The 22,503-nt window shown below is 31.9% G+C and overlaps 2 protein-coding genes across 3 annotated transcripts; both read left to right on the top strand.

Moving 5' to 3' along the window:
* Nucleotides 1-272: 272 nt before the first annotated feature.
* LOC131623595 (uncharacterized) lies at nucleotides 273-13,530 on the top strand. 2 transcript variants are annotated; one of them, XM_058894596.1, is made up of 16 exons: nucleotides 273-419; nucleotides 558-664; nucleotides 2,044-2,446; nucleotides 2,522-2,699; nucleotides 2,792-2,931; nucleotides 6,925-7,792; nucleotides 7,972-8,072; nucleotides 8,428-8,572; nucleotides 8,684-8,752; nucleotides 8,878-8,923; nucleotides 9,478-9,947; nucleotides 10,721-10,800; nucleotides 11,421-11,556; nucleotides 11,996-12,185; nucleotides 12,918-13,000; nucleotides 13,129-13,530. In XM_058894596.1, exons 2-16 carry the CDS (start codon nucleotides 562-564, stop codon nucleotides 13,252-13,254), a joined length of 3,138 nt encoding a protein of 1,045 aa, XP_058750579.1. In that variant the 5' UTR covers nucleotides 273-419; nucleotides 558-561; the 3' UTR covers nucleotides 13,255-13,530. The 2 variants fall into 2 exon arrangements, 1 of the variants encoding a protein (XP_058750579.1); XR_009290265.1 differs by lacking the exons at nucleotides 10,721-10,800; nucleotides 12,918-13,000; nucleotides 13,129-13,530 and having other exon boundaries at nucleotides 279-664; nucleotides 11,996-12,136.
* Nucleotides 13,531-19,730: 6,200 nt separating this feature from the next.
* Nucleotides 19,731-22,329, top strand: LOC131623583 (uncharacterized). Its single transcript, XM_058894582.1, has 5 exons — nucleotides 19,731-20,028; nucleotides 20,279-20,533; nucleotides 20,966-21,049; nucleotides 21,266-21,395; nucleotides 21,609-22,329. Exons 1-5 carry the CDS (start codon nucleotides 19,745-19,747, stop codon nucleotides 21,780-21,782), a joined length of 927 nt encoding a protein of 308 aa, XP_058750565.1. The 5' UTR covers nucleotides 19,731-19,744; the 3' UTR covers nucleotides 21,783-22,329.
* Nucleotides 22,330-22,503: the final 174 nt, after the last annotated feature.

A 22,503-nucleotide genomic window follows, 5' to 3' on the forward strand; every position in this document is an offset into this window, starting at 1 on the left:
ATTAGCTAGCGAAGGGTGAATTGATGCCTTCTGCAAATGGATAGTTAAAAAAAAAAACGATTTATTAAGAGGAAAATAAACTCAATGATTCTATCAAATGAAGAGAAAATACCAACAACAAAATGGTATAAAATAAAATCAGCCGGTTGTGTTTCCTTAAAAAAAAAATTAAATAAGCAAAATGAAAGATCTCGTGAAAAGGAGAAATCGAGAACTAAAATTTCAACATTTTTAAAAATAAAATTCAACATGTAAAATTAAATAACGCGAGACGCTCCGTGAAAAAAAAAAACGAATTAACATTACATGTCACGCACGTAATCGTTATCACCGGTGGCACAGCACTTTAGAAAAGAGAACCAACTCAGTCATAACCCACAAACCACCACAAAGAATATTCTTTTCAATTTCAATTCCAGGTAATATACTCTTTCTCTTCGTTTCAAACCAGCAAAGCAAAGGAATCAATCAAACACCACCACAAGATTAAACCTAGCTAGGGTAAATAAAGCTTCTCCATGATTTCTAACGCTGTTCTTTGATTTCGGCGGTTAAAGTTCAATGAAGAAACCCATGGAGAGTGTCAATGATCTGATCCAGGAGTTCAAGCTCCGTACTCTCTGGTGGTTCATCTCTATTTTCGCCGTTTCTTATTTTCTGACAAGTAAGTTTGATTTAATTGTAATTCTGATTCATTTTCTCAGTTTTTTGTTGTTGGAATTCTTAGCTCAACTTTGATCTATTTTGCTTGCTTAGTCTTGTTGATGAAAGATGCTACTAAGTATTAAGTTCATTGGCAATAGTCATTAAAATGAAATTCCATACATGCATCACGTTTTTGTAATAGTCATTGTTCTTTGTGGTTTTGGACTTTAGTTGACTGCAAATGTAGTGTTTTGTAGCGTTTTTGTTTGTTTTAAGCAAATGTTAATGGTTAGTTTCTTAAGGGGAGGGTCATTTTATTAGTAGTGTAGCGGAGATTATGCTCTGGACCTTTTTTAATACTTCATCAGCGTCCCAACCCTATACCACTAGGCTATACACCTTTCTAGGACAAAGTGTCTTTGTCAAGGTTGTCAAGATCTCAATCTAGATTTTAAAATCTTACGATATTGCGATTTCACTCACCCCCAATGATCCTAATCTTGAGTAAAATCGTGTGTTGTAGTCAAATTGTGAAACTAATCGTAAAACCATTGATTATGTACGATCTTGGCCAGTCTCGGCCATGATTAGCCGTTTTCTGGCCACCATTATTATAAGCCCAAAAGGATGACAAGATGCCCAGGCGCAACAATTATGGTTCTGTGGAGGCCATTTTCCCTTTAATACACTTGCCTACCAAAATATCAAGTAAAAAATCCAAATATATAACTATGTAGTATTATTTTTTGTGTTAGTATTAGTAATAATATCTTACAATTTTTGTTACGATCTTGCTACCCCCTCTCGATCTTACAAAAATACTTAGGTAGGATCTTCCGATCTTAGTAACGATCTATGAAGCACGGACACCTCTAAGAGTAGGCGTGTTGCGGTGTCCGACACTTGTATGACACTCGTATGACATGTGTCAGAAAGGTCAAACAATTGTCGGAAAGGTCAAACAACTGTTGGAAAGATCAAACAACTGTCGGAAAAGTCAGACTAGTATCCCCAAATAAATTTATTTTCTTTGCTTTGACACTCCTAAAATCAGTGTCCGACACCCGTTTAACATTCATACAACACGTGTCGAACAATTATTTTAGACAAGTGTTTAAAAAAGAATTTGTTTTTTTCTTTGCTTCCACACACCTTATACATTTTTAAGACAAATCTCACACACATCTAAAAGGGTTAAACGTGGAGTGTCCGTGTCGTATCGTGCTTCATATGTAACGATCTTTTGTTTACCGATTTTATTATCCTCCCAATCTTGACAACCTCAGTCTCTATCTATGTTAGAAGGAAACAAGAAAGACAATTGTGTTTGTAATGTGGTTCAGTTGGTGTTTTTTCTTTCGTTGTACTCACATTATGCATGTTGATTATCTGTCACAGATACGAGTAAATCGATGTGGATGAATGTACCAATGTCAATTCTATTTGTTTGTGGTCTGCGCATTATTGTAAATAATGTGGAATTTCGTTGGAAGGTTCGACAACCTAGATCACATACATATCTAGCTCATTTAGAAAAAAAACAGCTGTCTTTGAATGATCCACGCCTCTCTAGTGCACCTTCCCCGGTTAAGTGGAAGAGGAAAATTGATTCTCCTGTTGTTGAAGAAGCAATGGGTGATTTTATTGATAAGATTTTGAAGGATTTCGTAGTTGATTTGTGGTACTCGGAAATTACTCCGGATAGGGAGTTTCCTGACCAGATACATGCTATAATCATGGATGTTCTTGCCGAAATATCAGCAAGAGTTAAAGAGATAAACCTTGTTGACTTGTTGACTAGGTATGTTATTTTTCATCTCCCATATCTGCCGGCAAATAGAGTATTACAGAAACTACTAACCGCCTTGTATTCCAGGGATTTAGTTGATTTAGTAGGTGAGCACTTGGAACTTTTCAGAAGAAATCAAGCTGCTATAGGTGTGGATGTTATGAAAACATTATCTTCAGAGGAGAGGGATGACAGATTGAAATTTCATTTGTTGAGCTCTAAGGAGCTTCATCCAGCACTAATATCTCCTGAGAGTGAGTACAAGGTGTGAGTGGATCAGTGGAGTGTTCCGATGTTACATATGTTTCATTTGAGAGCTATTTATTTTATCTTATCTGACGAATGTTCTTTTTGTAGGTTCTTCAGCGGCTAATGAGTGCACTTTTAGCCACAGTACTAAGACAACGGGAAGCTCACTGTCCTGTGATTCGTTCAATAGCTCGGGAACTTATGACTTGCTTGGTGATGCAGCCTGTTATGAATTTGGCAAGCCCTGTGTACGTTGTTGAATATTTTGTCTTACATTTATTTTTGCAATTATTCATTTTCGGGGTGGTGGATCTTAACAATGTGGGCTCTATGGAAGGTTGTTGCTGCATCATATTCAAGATTTTGATTACAGTCTTTTAAGTAATGCATGTTTAATAGGGAGTCAAGTTTTTTTCCTTGGTTAAAAACATATTCATGGCTCACTTGGTTAAGTAGGCAGAAAGCAGGAAGATAAAGAAGAGAGTAGTGACAATAATTGTCAAACATTGTTATAGTGCAGAGTAGGCTCTGCTTAATTGTCCCCCTTCTCCAATTTATGTTATGTCAAAACTGTCTAACAAGTCCAAAGTGATTGTATTCTGTTTTGACTTTTTTTTTTGGTTAAAGTTGTGGATTTAAAACTACGAAGCTAGAAAAAGTAAGGCCATTGATGATATAAACTTGAATGATGTGTGCATAAAAATGGAAAAGAATACAAGAAGCTGTGAATTATAATGAGATTTTGTGGCATAACTCTAAGATGTGCTAATCATAATCATTTTATTTCTTTTTAAACCAATGGTTTTAGGTTCTTTCCATCTATCATATCCCTGTGTTTCATGAAAACCTAATTCCTAAACTATAAGATAGGTTTAAAATAGTAAATATCGTATTGTTTAATCAAGAACATGTTATTTAACTATATCATAAAAATTTAAGCTGTTAGGTGAGGACACGTGAATGATTTTATACTATATATGTCTAGCTCACTCCTTAGAAACTAAGAGAGATATTCAATTGATCTCTGAATTCTATTTCCGTTGCGCTCATTTCTAGTACAATTCAATTACAACACTTGCTTTAAAAGAAGCTAAGTGATCGCCTATAATAGCAGGTTACCTATGGGTATCTGACAGCTGTCAGTGAACTGTACAACTATCATAACTAACTTTCTGAGTTAGCTATTTCAGTGCTAACTGCTAAGGTAGTGAATTATCTTTAGTCTTATATATCCAATAGTTCTCTGAGTTAGTTATATCAGTGCTAAGGTAGTGCTAGTGTATGAATTATCTATAGACTCATATATGCAATAGCTCTTTGAGCTTGCAGAGTTGATAATGCATAGGTGTACCCACCTTGCTCTGAAATTCAACTTTTTTATTGAATGAATGTGTTAGATAGGAGCCCTTAATTTGGATAGTAAGGGTCTTGTTAATAGGAGGCAATTTTATTATTAGCAGACAGTTTGTATTAAAGATAATGGCCATATGTAACTGCAGTAACTGTCATTTTTAACTGCAGTAACTGTCATTTTTAACTGCAGTAACTGTCATATGTAACTGCAGTTTTAGAATTGGAATTAATTAATTAGGAGAATAAAGGTGTTTCCTGTAAATAGAGGGAGTGATTGAGAAAGAGGATATCTTGGAATTTGGTTGGCAAGGGGTCATTTTGGCATTAGGGGAGGAGGTGCATACCATTGAAGTTCTACGGTATTATTTTGTAATTCTAAGGGATAGGAAAAAAACGAGAAAATAAAAATGGAGTTGGCATCAAGAATGGAAGGAATGTTTTGGTATTTTTCATGAAGTGTTGAAAGAGCTTAGAGATTGGAGAAGAGAACTTACAATTACGACTAGCAATACCAATCTTTGAAGGAAGAGATTCTGTTGGGTGGCTGATCAAGGTTGAGAAATATTTTGATGCAGGAGGTGGATGTAAAGAAGATCAAATACCAAAAGTTGTGCAGTGGATGGGTGGTAGAGTCGTCCATGGTACCAATATGGGTTTCAACAAATCAATCGCTACTTGGGGAAATTTTACATAGGCAATTATCAAACAATTTGGGCCAGAAACTGATTCAATAGAGAACGAAGATTTGGAATCAAGGAACTTATCAAGAAAACATAATATCTATGGTCAAATAAGAAGGAGGTTGTGAGTTTGTTGTTTTGGATCGCTCAAAGATAAAAGCAAAAGTGAAAAAAGGTGAGCGAAAAGAGAAAATTGGAGGCGTGCAACAGAATACAGTCAATAAAAAAAGAAAAAGAAAAAATTTCTGTGAAAGAAGAACCACCAAATGTAAATCTAATCAGTGGAGAGGAAGGGTTTATAGCCAAGAAGAGTAAAGGGAATTTCTTGCATGTTGGTTGTATTTCCACCGATGTAACCATCAAACGAGGGCGTTGTTGTGTGTCGCACAATGAGAACGAAGAGTTTCACCAAGACCAACAAATGCCGCTGCAATAATTCCAAAATGTTTGGTGATCTGTCCTCCAACTATGGGACCGCAGAGGTTAAATTGGGCTGCAATATTGTGCAAACACTTTAGTTTTAATGTCAATGCCGATAGAGTAGCTATGTTATTGCTTTGATTTTATTCTCTTGTAAATCACCTTGAGGACAAGGTGATAAGTTTAGGAGTGGAGTATTTTTATACATGAGCGCTTAATTAGGATAGTAAGGGTCTTGTTAGTGAAGGAGACTGTTTTTATTAAAGATAACTATCATATGTAACTGCAGTGACTGTCATTTGTAATTGCAGTATCTGTCATATGTCTCTGTAGTTTTAGAATAGGAGTTAATTAATTAGGAGAGTTCTCTTTAGGGGGTGACTGAGAGAGAGGAGGTGCAAATCCTCGAAGTTTTGCGGTATTATTTTGTAACTCAAAGGGATTTCCCTATTTACTTTTGTGTATCAGTTGGTTTTTATCAGAATGGTAATGGCAAGCAGTATAGTCAAGATCGAGTGCTGGGTCTTAAGATCTTACGATCTTACGTGCTGAAGTTGCCTTTTAGTACTACGATCTAAGAAAAAACTTTTTTCGTGCCCTTTGTGGTCAAGATCGAGTTTTGGGTCTTAAGATCTTACGTGTTGAAGTTGCCTTTTATATGACTATCATGATATGGGAATACATAATATCTTAGATGATCAGACTTGTTGGTTAGATTTATGTTTTTTGAGCCCCATGGCGGATTGCATAGTCCCATGGAAAAGCCGTGGCATTGTGGGTTTTAAATTGCGGCACCATGGCGGCTTCCTCAAGCTTAATGGTCATTGCGGTGTGGTATTTTTTACCCCAACCGAAAACAGGCCCAAAAGGGTTAATATCCTAATTAAACACTACTATTTACGTTTAACCTTTTGATTCTCCACCGTTTATTTTCTTCTTCTCCGTGTTCTCTTCCTCTTGCAACCTTCTTGCATCCTCTACAAGAAATACTAGGCGACAAAGTAGGAAAAGAAAGGTTACAATTGCTCGAATCACAAAGGAGAGACTTCTATCACAAACATCAACCTCTAAATGAAAACGAAAGGAGGTTGTTAGCTTGGTTGATGAAGAAGAATTAGAATATATATAGACAATGGTGATGTATCAAGTGGCAGAACAGGAGGAGGAGGGGTTTGCTAAAATGATGGAATTTGGAGATTCAGGAGAAGAAGTTTAGATATATTACCTTATAATGTCTATTTTGAAGAATTGGATGAGAAGTGTTTTGTTTTTTCAAGTCTTTATAATTCTGTTTTATTTTGATGTTTGGAACTTGAATAGAAGTTCTTTTATTTTGAAAGTTTTAAGAAGTTCTTATATTTTGAAGTCTGGAACCAATGAAGAGCACTTGAATTCTGTTTTATTTTGAAGTCTGGAACTTGAAGAGAAGTTCTGTTTTTCTATTTTTCAATATATTATTTTGTTTTTCTGTGATTGAGACCTCAATTCTACTTTTTTTATTTTCAATTCTATTTTTCTAAGTCTTATGAATTCTGTTTTTTTGGTTTTCTTGGTGTTGTTTCTGCTTTTTGTGAGTATATGTTATTTGGATTTTGGTGAAGACATGTGAATGATTTTATGCTACATGTTTAACTGCAATAGTTGAAAACATTTTAATACAGAATTTGTAGAGCATTTGCTTCCTGATTTAATAAAGAAAAATATCATATTGGTTTAGCATTTTCATCTTTGTGTTTCTTTAAGTTTTTACAACATACTTGTAATAAAATATGTATATATTTTTATCAGGTTTATAAATGAGCTCATTGAAACCCTTCTACTCCTCCTTAATGATGATGGTAAAAAGTGGACAGGCGGTGATCAGTCGACTAATATAGCAAGTCATGGCCCCGGCCGTTCTGTTGCTACTGGGGGCGGGCTCGACAATCTTACAGCCTCTAGTAAGCATCCATCTTTAAATCAAGAAACTGGTATGACATTAGCTAAAACGAGTGACCGGGGAGAGACATCATTACAATATAATCCACTCCATCAAGAATCTTCACAGGCCAAACCTGCTGATTGGGCACGAATGTTGGAGGTTGCAACTCAGAGGAGAACTGAAATTCTCATGCCTGAGAATCTTGAGAACATGTGGGCGAAAGGAAGGAATTACAAAAGAAAAGAGAACAAAATTGTCAAACCTAGATCTAAGGATCTTCCCACTAAGAGTCCTGCTACTGACAGCTCATTGCCAAATATAAAAATGGCCCAGGAAACATTAGTGGGTAAACGTGGAAAGTATGAAGTTGCAGAAGTGAAGTCTTCTCTACCTTCAACGCATGACTTGGCTTCGGATACCCTACAAAATGTTGCAAGAACAAATAGGTCAGAAACTTCTCCAAACCCTGACAAGAAACTACCTTTTGATGGGCAGCTTAGTGTTGATAAAGTGAAGGGTACAAAGGATGTTGCTTCAGATGGGTATAAAAGTTCACTGAAGAGGTCTAGCAGTGCTTCTGCCTTGGGAATTCAACCTAATCAAGAAAGCAGCTCCCTTATTTCAGAGTTTTACAACCCGGAATTTGAGAGGCATAGTGAAAGATTTCGGGGAAAGAGTTCTTCTGACATGATAGTTCGGAAAGAAGGGCAATTAGCTCCAAAGCTCAGGTGCCGGGTATGCATTTTGGCTTTAATAGCTTTGAAATATACTAGTATTCTAAAAAGCACATTGATCTAGAATATGCTTTCTTTACTCGTGTGCTCTTCTATAAATCAGAGTTGAACTGATAGTATTTCTGATATTTCACTGTGGGTACTTGTGGATTATTGCTTTTGTCTACTTAAACATTGCAGGTTATGGGAGCATATTTTGAGAAAATTGGGGCCACATCTTTTGCTGTCTACTCAATTGCAGTTACTGATGCACAAGATAGAACTTGGTTTGTAAAAAGAAGGTTTGCTTTCTTGTCTAATCTTTCTCTTTTCCCTATCTTTCTTGTCCTCACCTTACAAGCCGATTTACAAGAATCTTCAAATCTCAAAATTGCTTGTTCCGTCTTTATCTTTGTACTTTGACTTTATCGTAGATGACGACCATAATTTCTTTTGGTTCTTTAATGACTAAATAAAATGCTAGGATCATCGAATAATATTTTCTTGTCTAATATTTCTCTCCTTTTTTGAGTTTAAACTGCTCCACAATATAGAATAAATATGATAAAGTTTCTCCATCTTTAAATCTCAAAATTGCTTGTTCTGTCTTTATCTCTGTGCTTTGACTTTACAATAATATCTTTTGGTGGCATACAGATATAGAAATTTTGAGAGATTGCATCGACATCTTAAAGATATTCCAAATTACACATTACATTTGCCTCCTAAAAGGATATTTTCCTCAAGCACTGATGATGCCTTTGTACATCAGCGTTGCATTCAGCTTGATAAATATCTCCAGGTATTTTATTCCTTGTTCAAAAAAAGTAATAATCTTTAAATAGACGGATTCCCTTTCTTTTTTTTACTGTTTAATTCTGTCTTTCGTTAAAATTATGATGTCTTACATCAGGATCTTCTATCAATAGCTAATGTTGCTGAACAACATGAAGTATGGGATTTTTTTAGTGTTTCTTCAAAGGTGTGTATCTGCTTCATGTTCCTTATCATTGTTTTTGATGAGTTACCTTTTTAAAATCCCTCTTGGTAATTTTTGGGTTTAAAAAATGAGAATCTAACAAACTATTGTTTCTTTTATTCCTGAAGAACTACTCTTTTGGGAAATCTTCTTCTGTGATAAAGACCTTGGCAGGTATATAATTTTTAGCTGTAACATTTTGGTTTTATGTCATAAGGAAGTTTAAGAACTCAGGCTGTAGCTATTCTATGTATGGTGGTTTCTCTTGTCAATCTTCTCTGAATTAATAGCATGTTTGATTGGTAATTCTAATATAAAACATGTGAAATCGTTAAAAGCCCAGTTACCATTATAATACATTAAGAAGAAAGATTGAATAGAAGTGGAAAAAAAGAGCATCATGCTCTGTCATTCTTCTCCTTGATTTGGGATTCAAGCCTTTAGACATAAACTTCTCCGTCATTGTTGTGGTGGGTATGAGCAGGATATAATAGTAGGCCATGCAGCTACTATGATGTATTTTATGATATGACTTTTCTGTTGATAGAAACTGTTTTGTGCTAGAGCTTTTTCTTTCATTTTCTTTGTAAAATGAACTGGATTGTTCTTTAGCTATTTATAAGAGGAATAGTTCTATCTTCTTTAATTTATATACCTTTTTATTTTATTTTTTGGGTTTTTCTGTGTACTGATTCCAAACACAATGTTTGAATGTTTTATATCAATAGTCAATGTAGATGATGCTGTGGATGATATTGTACGCCAATTCAAGGGGGTTTCAGATGGTTTAAGGCGAAAGGTTAGTGGATCACCAACCCTCTTCAATGAAGGACCTACTACATCTACCACATTGTACTTGTCCTGGAATGCAGATGAATTGGATAAAAGTACCCCACAGCGAAGTGCCGCAGAAAGCGTGCTAAGCTCTGATACCGAGGAAGGTGATGGGAACAGTAATTTAGACCATGATAATATTGACAGAGAAGAAGTACAAGATAATGGATGGCAATCTGACAATGCATTGATCTCGAAGGGTCACCCACCACTTTCAACAGACCATACTGACGAGTCCAGCAACTTGGATTTTGATAGAAAGCGTGATCTGTCGGTGGAAGCTAGGGTTAGCAATGATGTTCCAGCTGCAAATTTAGTTCTTACTCGCAATAATTTGGAGGATCCTGTTAGAGTGCCACCTGAGGTCTGTGTAGTTTGCTGAGTTTGCTTTTCTAAGTTACTCTTTACATTTAAGTATTTAACCGATGGTTGAGAAACTTGACTTTCTGCTCTAGTAATTATTGGTGTGTGCTTAAGATTATTTACTAGCTGGTTATTGTTTCTGGAATATATTGCAGTCTAGAATGTGACATGCTTTGTCAAGGAATATCGTTTATAACCGAGCCGTGATGAAAACCATACAACATTAATACTTCTGTTGCTTTGTTTTCTCCCTTTCTGACAAAAAAACTTCAAATGAAAAGAAAAAAGAATCTGTATTTTACTAAGTTCATTCATTAGCACTCTAAAAGCTTGATTCATTTTCTTGTGTTTGCTATTGCGTTGCCCATCAGGTTAATCCACCAAATATTTGAAGAAGCTGAACTATTATTGGGCATCCTAACTTTCACATACTTGTTCTGGTCTTTAAATCTCTTTTACCCCCATATTTGTCAAATGCTTTGGCAGGAAGCTGTTTTCAATAACTTTTTTTTTTCATAAATCAAAAAACGAGAAGCATTAGGCAAACATACTGGTGTTCAGGAAAGTATTCTGGAAACATGCTTGGCGTAGCCCCTCGTTTTACTCTTCTTTAAATAATAGTGATTTGAGAACTTGGAGAGAGAGCAGGGAGGGAGTTTCACTCGGGATTACACGGGACATTTTTGGATTTTTGCATTCATTTTTTATGCAAACACTTCTGTTTTTGGTTTAAAACACATTTTATAAACATTAATAAGTTTGATTTTTTTGCAGTGGTCCCCATCTAATGTCAGTGTCCCTCTTTTGAATTTGGTTGACACGATATTTAAACTTAAGAAGAGAGGTTGGATAAGGTATATTACTATCTGGTCTTTCTGTTTATTCAAGTCAGTAATTGCTAGAAACAATGCCTAGCACTGTTTTGTCTAAATTTTTTTATTCTTATACCAATTTGCAGAGCCTTCCTTTGGTGTTGCCTTTTTTAAATATATTTTTAGTTTGCAAGTGATCTTATTGTATCATGTAACGGTGTAGAGACCCGACTCATTCCTAAACTTGCATTGCACCTCATAACTCATGATTTTAAAATGATAGGCCCTTTTGAATTTTGATATGGTTTGGAACCACCCGGTGAAGTGAGTTAGAGTTTCATGCTTGCACCTCTCATTGTTGTATTTAAATTAAGTTTTAGCTCAGCATATCAAGCCTCATTTTGAATTCTTTTTTCAATTTGATATCAGCAGGTTTCGACACTCTTAAACTATTTTAAATTTTGTTTCTTCTAATCTGAGTGGATTTGACTACACAAAATAAGTATCATGAATTATGATGCTATTAATTTGTTTAATTTCACAGCCTTGGAAGTAGCTAATATCGCCATTTCTGTTAATACAGAAAATAGGTCATGACACTGTTGATCTGTTTAATTTCCTGGGCTTAGAAGTAGCTAATATCACTGTTTCTGTTAATGCAGAAGACAAGTCTTTTGGATGTCAAAACAGATATTACAGTTGGTGATGGAAGATGCTATTGATGATTGGCTCCTGAGGCAGATTCATTTGCTTCGGAAAGAGGATACTGTTGCACAAGGGATTCGGTGGCTCCAAGATGTAAGGATTTTCAAACGTCTTTTACTAGGACATTAAATGCCGACTGGGACATTATATGCCAACTCGGAGTAATGAAGCTTTTTATACAAATTAATAGTGTAAACTAGGTTACTTGGTTATCAATAGCCCGGTTAATTGCCATATATCTATTGGATGGAATTTTTTTTTGATTTTATAATAAAATAAAATGAATCTAGAACCTTTTAAGTTTTAACCAGATATCATTGACTCGTTATTTTTCTCTTGTTTGCCCAAAAAGGTTTGAACTAGCGCATCTTTTCATACAAGAGCCAAAGATTACTGGTCAAGGGATATGCCTTAAATTTACAATTGCCTTTTCTTGAATTTGGGTGGAATCATCACGCGAAAAAAATGAAAGAATTATGTTAGGGACATTGGCTTGTGTATATGTTTCATGTTGTGTGGCTGTATTTTTCAGTTCCTCTGGCCTGGTGGTACATTTTTTTTAAGAATTGGGACACATCAGATGACAAATGGTGACAGTGATCAAAAGTCTCGAACAGCAAGTGGATCCGAGGGGCGCAACATCACGAAACATGAATCAGGGTCTTTCGAGCAACAACTTGAGGCTGCACGTAGAGAAAGTGACATTAAGAAATTGCTGTTTGGTAAGTTTTATTTTAAGTAGAAATCTATGTTGATTAATTTTAGATTGGTTGTTAATGGATATATTCTTCCACTTTTGAGGCTTTGTTTATTCTTCTTACCTGTATATTTTGTTATTTTCTTCGAAGTAGAGTCTGAGTAATAAACACCCTGTTAAGTCTGACTCATTTGCACCGACAGCTCATGGTTTATTTGCACTCATTTCTTGTCAACGTATTTTTTACACAAAATTGATGGTAAAAAAGTAATATTATAATGATATGACCCGGGATGAGAAGATTGATGCAAAGAGACTAATAGTGATTAAATTTATTATTTAGGTGTTTTAGTAATTAGTTGGATATCTAAGTAATATGAATATTTTATTGTTATTCTAGACCTCAGAGAGCGTGTTAGTGTAATTGCAAGCTTGCTATAATCAGAACTAGATGGGATAGTTGAACAAGGTCACAGTTCAGTCAAAGCATTTATCGAGTACTATTTTGGCAACCATAAAGATATGATCACTGATTTGTTCAAATTTATGATTTGTCTACATTTTAGACTCTGTTGAAGAGATTTTATAGTGAACTTAGTGCCATAGTTGCGGAAGAAGGCCTTTAAATGTTATGGTATTTTGAAGTTTCTTTGTATGTCAATAGAATCTTGTGAAGGTTGAAATATAGCAGTTCCATTCTCATAATTTTCACCTCAAACTTTTACATATGAAGTTATCTTATCTCCATTTTCATCAGATGGAGCTCCAACAACTTTAGTCAGCTTGATCGGACATAAGCAGTACAGACGTTGTGCGAGGGATATGTATTACTTCAGTCAGGTTACATTCCTACTCCATTGCTGTATTCACTTGTTGCAAACTTCCTTCTCCTGTTTGCATTTACTATTGGTGTCTGCTTGAAAAAAGTTCTGCTAGACTAACAGTTCTATGTTTTGTTTGCTTTTTAGTCTACTGTATGTGTGAAACAACTTGCGTATGCAATTTTGGAACTTCTACTTGTCTCCGTCTTTCCTGAGATGAGGGATGTTGTGTTGAGTGTTCATGAGAATGTGAATGTTCACAGAGCCTCATGAGTGCTTATGTTGTACATGAAATTTGGAAGGCCAGGTTTTGGTTGTAGATTGTAGATGCAAGAACAGGAGCAATGACCGATGATTCTGGAAATCTGCTATTGGTTTTGAATCTTTTACCAATTGTATAAAACTTTTAGATTAGATATAGGTTTTGTATAGAGACAATGGTGCTGTATCACTGTCTTTTGTTAATGCGTATACCTCATTTTCACGGGGATTTTGTATTGTTACAGATAGACTTAAGAGATGCATCTAGTTAATATTCTTTATTTTTTAGTCATTGGGATTTGAGACTCTTTTGCTCAACTTTGTGTTTTCTATCGTTACAATACAAAACAATCAATAAGTTCAAATTCGAGTTATGACACATAAAGATAGATAAATAGAATTCACATCCAACTACTTCCTAATAACTATCTTCTATTTCTTTATCAAAGTTTCAAGTTAAGCAAGCAAAACTCCATTATGCCCATGTGATCTAATCATTTATCAAAATTACTAAAATTCCAAGACATGTTGAATGTCGTGTCTGATAGTTGCTGCGTGATATCAGCTTGAAATGAATCAAGAAAAGAAGCATGAATACTTGAGCGACAGGAGTTTAATTGTTGTGAAATGTTTGGATATGAGAAAAAAAATATGCACTGACAGTGTAAAATGTTTTTACACTGTCAACCAATGCACTACCTTTAAACTCTTTGGATATTACTCCCTTCGTCTCATAATAAGTGTCTCATTTGTACTTTTTTCATGTCTCAAAATAAATATCTCTTTATTATAATACCAATACGAGTAATTCTTGCATGGACACGACCCTAAATCCACATTCTTAGACACAACCAATAAGAAAGAGTATTTTTTAAATTTATTTTAACTTTAATTTTGTTTTTAATTAGATTCATGGGGTGATTGAGATTAGGAAGAAGAGAGAAAAATCTGTATTTATTTTTTAATTAATTAAAATTTTGTGATTGGTTGTTTGTAAAACAATTTCTTAAGTATGTGTCTACCTAAGAATTTTTCTACCAATACAATATTTAATTTTTTTTTTTTTAGGTTTATCACCACCGGTATAGTCCGGTTCGGGGGATCAGCTCTGGCATCAAGTGGGTCAAGTCCCCTCCCGATCGCAGCTGCGGGGAATCGAACCGTGGTTCTCCCTACCAAGTCCAGCGCCAATATTTAATTTTTTTATCACTACTTTACCTCTATTTATTAACTTTCATGTTTTTCAATTACTCCACTATCTATAATAAATAAGGGTATTTTAGTAAATGATATTAATTTTGTCATTAAAATAAACACATCTAATCATTTTCTTAATAATCGCGCAAAACTCAAATAAAACACTTATTATGAGATCGAGGGAATAATATTTTGTATCCATAACATAATTAAGAGAATCTTTTAGACAAAATTTTGGAGTAGATTTGGTGGAGTCAAAATGTTAAGTGTCTTTGGCTCGATCATGAAATAAGAAGTTAAGAACACTAAGTTTGTTTATCCCAGAGTTTCCGAAACAGATTTTTTTGGGTTATTTTTGACAATGAATGGGAGGAGTGGACAAACAAATATGATATTCATCGGCTTTTACGAATTATTTAAAGATTTGTTTGTATGCTATAATCCTAATTCTATTGAGAAAGTTAGTCATGCGGTCAAAGGCAAAGTTAATAATAAGATGAAATTAATGTTCAACAAAGTTTATTCTTAATTCTATTGATTAGTTAAATGATAAGGAAAACTTTTTGTTGTTCAGATGCTCTCCCTACCATTTCTGCCAGAATTATTGAGATATCATTGGTAGTCATACGGATGGAATTAACCATAATTAGGAAAGATTTTCTTTCATAAAATACTTTCTCTGCTCCAAAACTTTACTTCTTTTTTTTAATCTATCTATAATATAAGAAAATTAGTAGTTCTGGTTTTTACAAAACTACCCATCCTTACTTTTTATACACCTATTAAAATTGTTGGTTTTTTTGTCTATCTACACAATTGACCATTATAATCTTAATATTTTATTCAACTATATTATAACTTACTTTAATCATTCTTTCTCTCTCTTCACCTTTTTAGTTTTCTACCCTTATCTCTATACTTCATTTATTTTTTATAAGAAAAATGATATTTATATCCAAAAATTTAATTCAAAAATGATATACGGGAAAAAATCTATTATTGATTTAAATATTTTTATATACGAAAATTTACTATTGATCCATATATTTTTGTAAATGATACCTAAACATAAATAATATTTAAATACGGGAAAAATCTATTATTGATCTAAATATTTTCATATACAAAAAATGATATTTATGATCCAAATTTTTTTATCCAAAAATGATATACGGAAAAAAATTCTATTATTGATCTAAATATTTTTATATACAAAAATTTACTATTGAAATAGATATTTTTGTAAACGTTACCTAAACATAAATAATATTTGTATACGGGAAAAAAATCTATAATTGATATAAATATTTTTCTATATAAAAAATGGTATTTTTGATCCAAAAAATTTAATTCAAAAAGGTATACGGGAAAGAAATCTATTATTTATCTAAATATTTTTATATACGGAAATTTACTATTGATCCAAATATTTTTGTAAATGATACTTAAACATAAATAATATTCGTATACGGGAAATAATCTTTTATTGATCTAAATATTTTTCTATATGAAAAATGGTATTTATGATCCAAAAAATTTAATTAAAAAATGGTATACGGGAAAAAAATATATTATTGATTTAAATATTTTTATATACAAAATTTACTATTGATCCAGATATTTTTATAAATGATACCTAAATATAAATAATATTTAAATACGGGAAAAATCTATTATTGATCTAAATATTTTTATATACGAAAAATAGTATTTATCATCCTAATTTATTCAAAAATAGTATACGGGAAAAAATCTATTATTGATCTAAATATTTTTATATACGAAAATTTACTATTGATCTAGATATTTTTGTAAATGTTTCCTAAACATAAATAATATTTGTATACGGGAAAAATTCTATCATTGATCTAAATATTTTTCTATAAAAAAATAGTATTTATGATCCAAAAAATTTAATTAAAAAATGGTATACGAGAAAAATATCTATTATTGATCTAAATATTTTTATACACGAAAATTTAGTATTAATCCAAATGTTTTTGTAAACGATACATAAACATAAATAATATTTGTATACGGAAAAAAATATTTTATTGATCTAAATATTTTTCTATATGAAAAATGCTATTTATGATCCAAAAATTTTAATTCAAAAATGGTATACGGAAAAAAATCTATTATTAATATAAATATTTTTATATACGAAAATTTACTATTGATTTAAATATTTTTGTAAATGATACCTAAACATAAATAATATTTAAATACGGGAAAAATATATTGTTGATCTAAATATTTTTATATATGAAAAATGATATTTATGATCCAAAAAATTTTGATTCAAAAATTGTATACGGGTAAAAATCTATTATTGATCTAAATATTTTTTATACAAAAATTTACTATTCATTCAAATATTTTTATAAATGAAACCTAAACAAAAATAATATTTGTATACGGAAAAAATTTATTATTGATATAAATATTTTTATATACGAAAAATGGTATTTATGATTTAAAAAATTTAATTAAAAAATTGTATACGGGAAAAAATGTATTATTGATTTAAATATTTTTATATACAAAATTTACTATTGATCCAGATATTTTTATAAATGATACCTAAACATAAATAATATTTAAATACGGGAAAAATCTATTATTGATCTAAATATTTTTATATACAAAAAATAGTATTTATGATCCTAATTTATTCAAAAATGGTATACGGGAAAAAATCTATTATTGATCTAAATATTTTTATATACGAAAATTTACTATTGATCTAGATATTTTTGTAAACGTTTCCTAAACATAAATAATGTTTGTATACGGAAAAAATTCTATAATTGATCTAAATATTTTTCTATATAAAAAATGGTATTTATGATCCAAAAAAATTTAATTAAAAAATGGTATACGAAAAAAAATCTATCATCTAAATATTTTTATACACGAAAATTTATTATTATTCCAAATATTTTTGTAAACGATACATAAACATAAATAATATTTGTATACGGAAAAAAATCTTTTATTGATCTAAATATTTTTCTATATGAAAAATGGTATTTATGATCCAAAAAATTTAATTCAAAAATGGTATACGGAAAAAAATCTATTATTAATTTAAATATTTTTATATACGAAAATTTACTATTGATTTAAATATTTTTGTAAATGATACCTAAACATAAATAATATTTAAATACGGGAAAAATCTATTGTTGATCTAAATATTTTTATATATGAAAAATGATATTTATGATCCAAAAAATTTTGATTCAAAAATTGTATAGGGGAAAAATCTATTATTGATCTAAATATTTTTTATACGAAAATTTACTATTCATTCAAATATTTTTATAAATGAAACCTAAACAAAAATAATATTTGTATACGGACAAAATTTATTATTGATATAAATAATTTTATATACGAAAAATTGTATTTATGATCCAAAAAAATTTTATTCAAAAATGATATACGGGAAAAAATCTACTGTTAATCTAAATATTTTGATATACAAAAATTTACTATTGATTCAAATATTTTTGTAGATGATATCTAAACATAAATAATATTTGATTACGAGAAAAAATGTATTTTTGTCTACATATTTTTATATAACAAAGATGATATTTATGATCCAAAAATGATATAAGGGAAAGAATTTATTATTGATCTAAATATTTTTTCTTTTTAAATGTTCTATTTAAAATAAATGTATTATGTAAACAAATGCGCGTATCAGAGCAGAACCCGTGCGTATGCACGGGTTTATTACTAGTTTTATTAAAAAAAAAATGTATCTGACTTTTCATCTGACCATAATTATAAGCAAATATTTTTTTTTTAAGTTCATTGAATAATGAATATATCTAGTCTTTCATGTAGACCAGATTAGGGGTGGCAATTGGATCCATTAAGTTAAAATCCATCCAATCCATCCACCAAATAAAAAAAATAAGTTAATGGATGTATTCCATCCATGGATGGATCCAATCCATCCAACACATTTTGATAATCCAATGGATTATTTTTATTTTATACTTTAAATGGTTTAAATTATTTACGAGTTTCTTCAGAAAATTGAAAAATCAAGTTTCTTCAGAAAATTGAAAAATCGAGTTTTTTTCCGAAAAAATCGCGTTTTTACAAAAAACTAAAAAATCCAGTTTTTTCGAATTAACGAAAAATCGTGATTTTCGGAAAGACAAAAAGTCATGGTTTTTCAAAAAAACAAAAAAATCGAGTTTTTTCAAAAAAACGAAAAAAAAAACCGAGTTTTTTCCGAAAAACGAAAAAAACCGTGTTTTTCCGAAAAAACGAAAAAAAATCAGGTTTTTCCGAAAAAACAATAAAGTCGAGTCTTTTATGTAGACCAGATACATGAATCTCAAAAGAGAATTTTTGCTTATAATTATGTCGAAGAGAATTAGTTACTCAATATCTAAAAAAACAAATTTTTTCTTATGAATATGATGAGAGGCAGTAACATATAACAATTTCTTTTATATAAAAGATAACTTTATTTTTAAATTGGTGGGAAATGACTAAAAACTTATATATATATATATATATATATATATATATATATATATATATATATATATATATATATATATATATATATATACGAGAAAAATATATTATTTATTCAATTGTAACACACTACGAGAAAAATATATTATTTATTTAATTGTAACACACTACTATTATCTATAGTCAAATTCTCTTTTGGCTAAATTACAGTTTTGGTCCCTCTGTTTTGGGTTTTCCACGATTTTGGTCCCCATATTTTCTTTTTAAACAGTTTTGGTCCCCATCCCAATTTTGATGCAAATGTTCATGCACTGTTCATGTACAGACATGTACTTTTCATGTACGAACATGTACTGTTCATGCACTGTTCATAGACAAAATTGGGATGTGGGACTAACACTGTTTAAAAAGAAAATAGGGGACCAAAATCGTGAAAAACCTAAAACAGGGGGACCAAAACTGTAATTTAGCCTTCTCTTTTTAAATTCATTGAATAATCAATGTATCTGGTCTTTTATGTAGAGAAAATTTTGATGAATGAGCCATATCTATATATATTTTTTTTATATAAAAAAATATATATATAATTTTTTTTTTAATCTCTACTTTAAATACTATTTGGCTGAGCAGTGAAAATTGAAATTTAGAGTATAACATTTTGGAGGTAAAATGTAGAAATTGAAATTTTATTTCATTTTGAATAGCGAATATTGAAAATCCCGCCATTTCACTGGACCTTTTGTTGCATAAAAGAAAATAAAACCTTCAAAAGTCACAAACACAGATTGTATTTGTGAGAATGGGAACTCGTAGAATGAGAAGCGCAGAAGAAGAAAGATCATCTTCTTCAGACAGTGATAATGGCTCCTTCACCAAAACGGCGAAAACAGAAGGCGACACTGTTGCCGTTTCGTCTTCTTCATCGCATTACGAACAGATTAGGGAACAGAGGATGAAAGAGAACGCTGAGAGAATGCAAAAGCTTGGATTATTGAACCTTTCTCTCAAGCTCAAGAAACCACCACGCACAATCGTCAAGAGAATCGCGTCACCGACTAATCAATCAGAGAGACGTTCTTCTAGGTTTTCTTACTTACTTGCTTCATCTGTTCAAACATGCATTACATTATCTCATTACTGATTAATGATTGTAGTATTAATTAGGTTACAATATTTATTCATTATATGAGGGAAATCAAGCTTGGAAAACCCTAAAATCATGCTTAGCATTTAACCTAATTTATGTTTATTAGTTCCAATTCAAATGTGGTTGAGTTTTGGTAGTATATTATTAGTGGAACTGATTTTTCATTTATGATTGATGAGTTTACAGATTAATGACTGTACCACCGGTTGACTATTGTTTCAAGCTTCCTAGAGGGCAGGGTAAACAAAATTCAGCAAGTAAGGAAAAGAAGGAAGTGGTGATTTATATAACAGAAGGTACAAAGCCTGAAGTTTATACTGAAGAGCATGAGAAGCTTCTCGGAGATTGCAAGACTGATTGGGAATTGTACGTCGATGGATATGACGAGGATGGGGACCGTATATATGATCCAACCAAGGGAGAGAAATGTCATCAATGCAGGTATTGATATATGTCCTTACCTTTTAAGGGCTTGTTAGTTTCTATACATTGCAATTTAATTTGAAACAAGGAATATTATTCATGTTTTGTTACACACAAAGAAAATACATGCATTCTTGTTCACTAGCATGTCATAAGAAAGAAAAGGGAAGATCATGGTTTATGTTGCTGATTTTTGCTGCTGTTTTTGTCGCATTCTGTAGTTCTATGCAGTGTTAAATTGAGGCCATGTCAAAATGGCTTAACAGTTTAATGGTTTATATGCTTTTACAATGTTTTATATTAGGTCAAACAGTTTAATGCATGTGTTTTTGATTGAAGAACTATTTATCTCCTTTCTGTGGTTAATGTATAAAGTTGGCACATCAATTCTACCATGTTACTTGTTTCTCTGACCATGAAGTTTTACTAAAATCATTTGTTTGCTTGTAGGCGCACAACTGTTAGTCAGATGACCAGTTGCAATAAATGTGAATTACCCCAAGGGATGCTTTGTGGAGATTGCTTGTACACAAGGTAACAAAATTGTGTTAGCTCCATCTAAAACTTAACAAGTCAGATTGAGAAAAGGACCTTCTTTTTTTTTTTTCATTTCAAAACTTAATGCAATGCCAATCTGTTATTCTATTTCCTCAGGGTGTTAGCTCCATCTAAAACTTAACAAGTATAGCTTTTGTTAGCTTCTGTGCCTGTCAATTATAATAACAGTAATTTTCTACTACTGCATTATAGATATGGAGAAAATGTGACAGAAGCGGATTTCAACCTCAAGTGGACTTGCCCTTGTTGTCGAGGAATTTGCAACTGCAATATTTGCCGTAGGAAAAATGGTTGGATGCCTACCGGCAATATATACAATAAGGTTAGTTGTACAATTTGACATTTGTATTTTCCCTCTTATATCTTCATTAGTCATGAAAAACTAATCGTAGCTCCTCACAAATGAGTACTCTATTTTCTTCACATTCTTTAAATGAATCTTTCCCCATCATTTTTCTTTGTTATTTTTGGTTTGTTTTGTGTGGCCAAGATACGGATTCTGGAACTGATTGTTCCCTTTTCATTTGTATATAAGGTGACAAAATTGGGTTTCAAATCTGTTGCTCATTATCTGATTAAGACCCGTCGCCTTGAGAAAAACATGGAAGGTTCAGATGCTGAAAATGTTGTTGCCCACGAACCACCAGAGACCTCTCCAGATTCAACACTGATTGGACCAACTCGGACCAGAAGGGCTTTTAGAAGGTGATCAAATGAATGCAAAGTACATCAAAGAACAGAAACATGTCTCAATGGCTTGTACTTTTAAATGAAGATGGTGATACCATGTTTTAGATATGTAGACAAGTTGTTAGTTTTCGTAATTTTGTTAGATATGCGTACAAGCTTAGGCCATTTAAAATAGTTTGCAGCCCTATACCATATTCTTGTGTGGTAGCTCTTAATTTAAGCATAAGGAACATTACGGGCTGTGTGAAGAAATTTATACATTTCTTTAAGAAATGTAATCTATGTTGAATTTGTTTTAACAGCTAGAAGCAACTTGTTTGATACAAACAAGGTGAAAAAGAGACAATTAGACAACTGACAAAAGAGGCTAAAACCTGTCTAACTTGAATTTGCTTTTATGCATGTTTATTGAAGATACCATTAAAGCCAAGTGACAAGACCTAACCCAATGGTAAGGTTGAATGATTGGAGACCTAAATTCTCTAGCTGTGTGCATTCTCTTATGATGTCTATGACCGTTTTCGGCCCTTGTTGACAACTTAGGCATATATATATTGTCTTAAAATATGCATTTTGTACCTTTTCTCATTAGTGAACAATCTATCATAATCTGTTCTCCAAAGGAAATTATAGATCTAGTTAGGACCTCCCCATGTACAAACCAACTGAAAAAGCTTTGAAACATTTCTTTTTTATGATAATTCTATCCATGGTGAGAGACTAGAATGATTTTAGAGAAA

Source organism: Vicia villosa, unplaced genomic scaffold, assembly GCF_029867415.1.
Source record: "Vicia villosa cultivar HV-30 ecotype Madison, WI unplaced genomic scaffold, Vvil1.0 ctg.000074F_1_1, whole genome shotgun sequence".
Lineage (NCBI taxonomy): Eukaryota > Viridiplantae > Streptophyta > Magnoliopsida > Fabales > Fabaceae > Vicia > Vicia villosa.